Raw genomic sequence first — 7,748 nt, 5'->3', positions numbered from 1 at the left:
GAATCCATTCACACTGCAGCAGCAATATATAGACTATGCTTTTTCTGTCTTGTTCCTAGCATGCTCCACACCTTAATGGATGACCTTACACTTGTGTGTAAAACAATAATGGAAATATGGATGTGCTGTTTGTGCTGTGTGTGTCAGCAGAGGGTGTGATTGACTATAAAGGGAACAGCCAAAGCCAGTCGTTCAAAATCCTTGTTGGACGGTTTCAAATCCCCCACTCGGCTCAGAGTGAAGAATATGAGGGAGGTACTGCAGATGTGCGTATGTGAGCATGTTTTCTAGAAGTACATGTGTGCCGGATTCTATATGTCAGTAAAGCCTTTCCAGTCACTGAAGGAATGAGAGAGATGCTGACAGACAAACAGAAAGAGACACAGATCTACAGGGTAGAGAGAGGGAGAAAAAGAAAGGAGAGACAGAGACACACAGAGAGAGAGAGAGAGAGAGAGAGAGAGAGAGAGGGGTGGGGTTAATTTAAAGTGGGCGGGGCTAAAACTGTCAATCAGCGGTGGTTGTTTGGCGAGCGGGCGGTCCTGCACAGCGGGACATCCAATGGGAGTCGACGCTGCTTGTGTCGCTATGGTGACGGGGCTGTGCCCAAGGAGGTTGTGATGGGTTGACAGGTGCGTGACAATCGGAGGCTCTCTGTAAGCATGTACGCCAAAGGCAAGAGCAGCAACGTGCCGTCCGACAGCCAAGCCAGAGAAAAGTAAGTTTTATTTATGGGGGAGGAAACAGCGGCTGTGAGGGAAGTTCATGAGCGGCCGGGGGGCAGTCACACACTGAGCTGCGGCAGGGGAGGGCGCAACGAGACTCAGTCAGCTGCACGGAGCTCTGTGCCCAGCGCTCTGCAAGCCCTGGAAAGTTCACCGCTTCCTTTATTTGAGAAAAGATAGAGATATTGTCAGGAGGTTAAGACGGTGGTAGGGTTGGAAGGTTAGAAAGCCGTCTTTAGTTTAATCTTCAGACTTTCCTAAATTTATTTATTCTAAGACGATTTTAATTGATATCCAACAGCGTCCTTCTTTGTGACGCCTTTGCTTTTCTCCGCATATATATATATATTTTGTAACATGTATTGGCAATTGGTAATCATATTTGGTGTATTTTTTTGGCATTGCGACACTGGTATGGATTTGATGGTAGCTACATAAATAGTTTATTTGTAAGCATGCGGAGCGAAACTCTGCTCGCTCACAGTCGACTGGAGCAAAGAGAAAGTCGGAGCGTTCGGCTCCCAGACGCCGCTATATGTGTGGCTCTTCGGGGGGGTCGCTTCGCTGAGACAACGCCGGTCAGTTCACCTGCAGCGATGGGTGAAATGTGTGGCAGCAGACCGAGATGTTGTTCTGTTAGGCTGACCTGAAAATATCCGAAATGGTGTTTGTGTTTGTTTTGTGTGAGCTGTGCTTAATTATCTTCAAATTGAGTTTGACCCAGGATGCCCATCAGACGGGAGCTTTTATTGTAGCTTCGGTAAAAAAAAAAATAATAAAAAATAAATAAAAAAAGGCGAAACTGACAATTTAAACATCTGTTTATGAGAATTTGCATTACCCAATTAACATCGCCACTAATTTTCAAAGATTGTTCAATGAGTTTTTTTTATGTTTTAGTTGGCTTTATTTACTGAGTTATTTATATAAGTATTTATTCATTATGTCTTTTTTTTGTTTGTTTTGTGTAGCATTTAAACTTTTTAATCGCTATCACTCCATCGCAGCTCTGCTCCCTACCAGCTTTTACAACATCATAAAATCACTGGGTTCAGTATACCAACCTGAAGTTTTTAGTGCATGCCCCCTTTCCTCAGTTCACCTTTTGGAAAACTTTATGCAAGTGCCCCTGTATTCAGCTATTTGTATTGCAGCTCTTTAAGTTGCTCATATAAAAGAATGTTTATTGTTATTATGCATACTTAACCTACATTGATGTATTACGTCTGACTCTGAGGTAGAGGCTAAACATTTTAGTGCATCACCATTGTGAGGCTGCGGGTTTAAATTCTTTAGTGCCCTTTATTTCTGCGCCAATATAAACATTTTAGATTTTGCCGATTTTCTAGTACATCTATATTTATATAGATGAGCATTTTTTAAATTATCCTGTTAAACTTTTTTTTTGTTGTTGTTAGGGTAGGGTTAGGGTTAGTCAATGTCTAAACATTTTGTCACTTGTGGCAAAATTTTGAGTCAAAGGTACTCACGGACCAAGCAAAAAAAACTAAACTAAACTAAAAAAAAAAAAATCAAGCAAATAAAGTTGTTCTTTTGCAGGAAAGGGATGTTATTCATTGTAGATCCAAAAAGTAAAGAAAAATATATTTTGTATTAAAAGAAAGGCATCTCGTTTTCAATTTGTTTTTGGCTCAATTGTCCAAATTTATTCTCCGTAAAAGAACAGGACTTGGATCACTTTCTTTCAAAATGTTAGCTGGCCAAGTTGGATAAATCAGATGAAAGTTTGGTGCAGCAAAGTCAGCTTTTCAGTAAAAGTCACTGGATAAAAACTGGGTTATAAAAAGATTAAAATTTTGTCGTACTTAACATTTTCCATTTTAAGAACACTATCATCATTTTACCATTATTACAAATAAAAGGTCTCCGTCTACAACGAGCCCCTGTGCTGGACGGAACAATTCTGTATCATTCTTAGATTGTAGTTTGAGAGACGCACAAATTCAGTCAAAGCACCACAAATGGCCCCAGGGTTCCACTTTGGACACCCTCGGTTTAAGTTGTAGAGAAACAAATATTTTTGTATTGAAGTCTGTAGAAATGCTAAGAGTTTATTAGCCTGCTAAATAACAGCACATGGTTCTAGGCTTTTTTTGTACAAAGCGTTTGGACCTTTTGGAGCTATTGCTTGCTGGAGGCGTGAACTGTGTTGAAGTTTTAAATGATTGGATTTGATTTTATGCAGTTGCCATCGTTTGGCAGCAATGTATGTAATGCATCAGCTTAAGACAGCTCACCAGAAGTTGCACGTGCTCTAAAGTGCAAACAACCTCGTGGGGAGTTGGCCCATATCTAAAAATGTCTTATAGATTCCGTTTGCCCTGATTTTAATTGCTTAATATTTGGAAATATGGCCAACACTGACTGAATGAGCTCATTCTCTTCCTCCTCTGTCATTGCTAAACTACAACCACAGGCAGACTGCAAGTCAAAAAGAGCACAGAAAATTAACATCAATCGTTCACAACTGTAGAAATCCACTGGTAGTACAATGGTAGAAATCCTAGACGGAGCACTGAAGGCAGATGCGAATCGAACGAAACTGAATATAGGCAATCGCCAGGGTTGGGTTTGTTTGCGTTTGCCTGTAGTACAGTTTTTGTAGTTGTTTTACACCACTTAAAAACTTGAAAAATCCACACTTGATGATTTACAACTAAAGGAAGGATAGAGTAAACCTGGCAACAAAAGAGAGTTTGTTGATAAAAGATTAATTCAGTAAAATAACCTTTCTGACAGGGTGGATGGTTTGTAAGACCAGTAATTGAAGGGAATTTGACAAGGTTGATTATCACTGACGTTGTGCCAGTTTACCCTTAACATGAACTTGTTATAAGTTCACACATAATTCACAGCCACACAGACTAGTTCTCATTCATTCATCATGTTCTTTTTAGCTAAAAATAATGAATTAGTATCTTAATAATGTCATTGCACAATAAGATATTTAATAGAATTACATCTTGTTCTCTAAGGACTGCATTTTCCACAGTGCTTATATAAAGACTTTCTGGTGGACTAATGAGGCTATTTTGTTGCCCATGTTAAGCACTGTGAAGTTATTTCTCGCTGAACTTACCTGTACAATTGTCTGCGACAAAAATCAGTAGAGACAGAATGGACTTAGATGTGACATTATTTCTCTGCTCATTTCTGGTGTACCTGCAAACCCACACAGCTTGGCGTATGTCTTGCCTGAAAAGGCTCTCACAGAGTGTTGCAAAACCAAGGAACAGAAAAGCAGCCCAGCGTAATCCGATAACTTTGGAGGTTCAGGCCTGAGCCTTCAGTTCATATAGTTAACTTTAAGGTGAAGTGAAGTTCCCACACCTATTATTTATTTACCATAACTTACAAAAAATGTGTTTCATAATGACCAAACCATGCTCGCATACAAACACACAGCAGTCATCCGGTCCTTGTCTTTGAGCAGAAATTTAGCAGCTGATTCCTACTTAAACTTGCAGTTTATATATTTTGTTTGACTATAGCCTGGTTCAAGTTTAACACGTAAAAAAAAAAGACACCCCAGTTAATTTTGTGGTCTACTTATGAAAACACTCATTTTATATGACCATCGTGTTTTTTTCCTTATGCAAGAACCATGGGTTTAAATTATTTTTGTAAATCCTATTTGAAATAATTTCTTTCTCCTGAGGAAAGACTTTAATTATCCAAGCTTGTTTGAGGTGAAATATTGCTGATAATCAGACAGTTTGACAGTGAGTTTTGACTATCAGTATGATGACTTAAAATTTTATTTTTAGAAAATCAAAAATCACGCTTTGGCTTCCTTGAATTTGAACAGATAGCTATTTTATTTTTATTATGAAGTTCTATGATTCCCTGTGGTCCAACTATCACTATACCTTTCTCTTTATTTTGGGTGATGTTTTAATGATGAGGCTAAGTGTTCAAACCTCCTGAACTTGAAGAGTTGTGAAAGCTTGTCCAAAATGTCTGAGTTATATATATATAATGTGTGTGTGTTAAAAATGCTTGTGTCTCCTGTTTAAGTAAAATCTAAGGAGAAGTCTATAAAAGGCTACATTAATGCACGATTAATGACTGTTGGTCATTTGTTGTGTGCTTTGAATCCAGTAGGTAAACAGTGTGACTGAGTGTTCATCTCAGACCTTTAGCCAAGTTCTTTATTCTAGATCAATATAAAAAGGACTGAACAGTGGGTTCTGCTCTGTCACTGGCTTATTGCGTGTTCTGACTGAGGCAGTGGTGGAGAGCTTGCTGCAGGTCAGAAAGACACTTCCTGTGAACGCTGCATCTCTGCTGGAAGGACACGAACTGATACTTGTTCTGTAGAAGTTGCTTAGAGACATGCAGAACATCTGTACAGTGATGCCTTCATATCATGGGGTTTGTGACAAATAACATCTGTACGTGTTATAAAGAAAACAGTGTGATTGATATTGATGACAACTTACATTTTATATTATATCAGCAATACTAAAATAATCTAAAAGTATAAACGTTTTTTTGCACATGAACACTCTTCATTCTTTCATGATATGCCAAACTTGTCTTTTACTTTTTTGTGTGGCCACCCATTACCATACTGCCAAAACCACTCCTGTGGAAGAATCTGTTATAGTAGTTCTGCACTCCACAGATCAGGCCTTTTATTGAGGAACAGTAAGAAAAAAAGTGTTGTGCTGGAAAAAAAAACAATCCATAGAAAACCCATTTGCATTTTGCTGCAAAAGGTTTATGGAAGTTTCTGGCCAAATGAAAGCATTTCTTTGGTTATATGCAAGACACAAGTGGTCTAAAACTAACACTGCACATCACCAAGAGCACCCTCACAGTGAAATGTGGTGGCGGCAGCATTATGTTGTGAGAGTGGTTTTGTTTAGAAGATGCGGAGAAAGACGTCAGAGTTGATGGGAAGATGAAGGCATGAGACTGGGTTCTACCTTCTAGTAGGACAAGTAACCTTTATAGCCGGAGTATGACAGAATAGTTTAGAATAGCGGTTCTCAACGTGGGCCAACGGCAGGGGGCGCTGGCGGACATTTTTACAAAAGATTCCTTTGGGGGGGCCTTTTGGTCGAAGGTAAACTTCACACCTTATATGAACAATACCAGTTTAGACTTTGAGCAACTTTCTAAATCTGTATTGTGTAACATTAAAACATGCTTGGCTGCAACAGTATCGATGGCAGCTCTTCTTCTATTCAGTGTTTGTAGCTTCTTGGCTCCGCTCCGCTCCTGCTCCTGGTAGCTTCACCACGCTAACACAGCTCACCAACAGTTCAGCGTTACACCGGCTGATGACGTTGCTGTGATTCACTTGTCTGGAGTCTGATTTTAAAATACTTCATGTTTTATTGAGGATTTTTGTACATATGTTTTGGCAGTGCTGGGATCATGTCAAAGCAGCAACTTATATTAACACGTGTTTTATTTCCGTTTGAAAGCTGCCCGCTTCCATGGAAGGACAACAGAAAATCGCACTTATAAACATGTAATTACTAAAATCACTATTACCCTCACTTTGAATCCCTCTGAAAAAATGAACTCATTTAAATAAAGAAAGCCCTCCATGGGTGATACCACAATAGAGGGCGTTCATTTTATAGCATTAACACCGGTGCTGTAAGTGGTCCAGTATGAAACGGGTGTGATAGAACAACGGTACCACAGCACTTTTAAATTTCAATAATCAAGATACCGAAATTGTTTCCATAGTTTTAAAAGGTTTATGTGAGTCTGCCTTTTCCCCATCGATACGCCCTGCACCTTAGGGGTTTAAAAAATAAAAAATAAAAGATGAAGCGCACTTTGAGCAAAACTCTGAAACAGGAGAACTGGGACATGAAACGGAGCAACGAACTAGATGTGAATGATGGCATAAAAACCGAGAATCCGACACTGAACAGTGAAAAATCAACACATGACGATTAGGCGGCGCAGCAGGTGATGAGTGAAGATTACTGATGGTGAGCGTCAATAAACGATCAAATAAATCTAGCAACACCCAGGTGAAAAAAAGTATACTTTAGTATGCTAAATTTTAACATACTTTAGTATACTTTTATCGATGTACTTAAACTTTACTATTTTGGAACAACAAATTTTGTGCTCCGTATACTTTAGTAGTATTTAAATAGTATTAAATTACAACTAATAGTATATTTTAGCATACTATACGTACTTTTTTGGAACAACGTCAAGTGTACTCAGTGTACTTAAAAGTATACTTTTTAAAATATAATATTTCAGAGCTTTATTATTATATTTTGATATAATTATTATATTTTGAGTGTAACAATTCTGTCTCAGAATTATATTAAAAATATATATTTAATATAYYTCAAATATATTTTAAATATACTATTAATATATTAGTAATGTATTTAAATTACACTTAATTTTTATTTTTGATTTCCTGCTATTGCTAATAAACTACAATTTTAATTACTCATCAAAGTCTTTATTCCTATGTACCTATTTTGTACATGACATGCATAACCACACTACAGTACTTACATCGTTTTAGGCTAAAATTACATGGGAAGATTAATTACACAAGATGTTCAAGGTAATTCAAATATTGTTTTAATACAGACATTTTAAAACTGTCTAACTTGAAACAAAACATTATAAACTTAACAAATTATAAGTGTTCAGGTCAAAAGTGAACACATGAACATGAAAATTTAAGTGTGACAATAAAACATGAAAGTGAGGATCAACGACAGAACATTCCCATTCACTGCATCTTACTGGAACCTACAAAAAAGAACAATAGAGCAATTAAACAGAGAAAATATTTGTATTTAAAGAGAACAGAAAAATGGCAAATTAAAAAATAATACAATTTTGAGACGTTGCGGACTCGCCATGTATGTGACACCATCAGAACTGATGATGATGATTGGGACCAGATGCCTGGAGTGGAAAAACATTTCTGGGTGTCTTCTTTGCCTGTTTATGTTAGAAGTAGAAAAAATAGTCAGCAATGTCATTGATGTTGGCATTAAC

The 7,748-nt window shown here is 37.7% G+C and overlaps 1 protein-coding gene across 2 annotated transcripts in view; it reads left to right on the top strand.

Moving 5' to 3' along the window:
* Window positions 1-548: 548 nt before the first annotated feature.
* The window catches only part of ssbp2a (single stranded DNA binding protein 2a), a 65,483-nt gene continuing 58,283 nt past the window's right edge, over window positions 549-7,748 (top strand). The window contains exon 1 of one of the 2 annotated variants that reach the window (XM_008418873.2): window positions 549-718. In XM_008418873.2, the coding sequence (XP_008417095.1) occupies window positions 663-718 (56 nt within the window). In that variant the 5' untranslated portion in view covers window positions 549-662. The remainder of the gene's footprint in view (window positions 719-7,748) is intronic. The other variant, XM_008418874.2, reaches the window with a different exon arrangement.

This window comes from Poecilia reticulata, linkage group LG9 (genome assembly GCF_000633615.1).
Source record: "Poecilia reticulata strain Guanapo linkage group LG9, Guppy_female_1.0+MT, whole genome shotgun sequence".
Taxonomy (NCBI): Eukaryota; Metazoa; Chordata; class Actinopteri; order Cyprinodontiformes; family Poeciliidae; genus Poecilia; species Poecilia reticulata.
The sequence above is the reverse complement of the archived record's forward strand: the minus strand, read 5'-3'. Positions and strand labels throughout refer to the sequence as shown.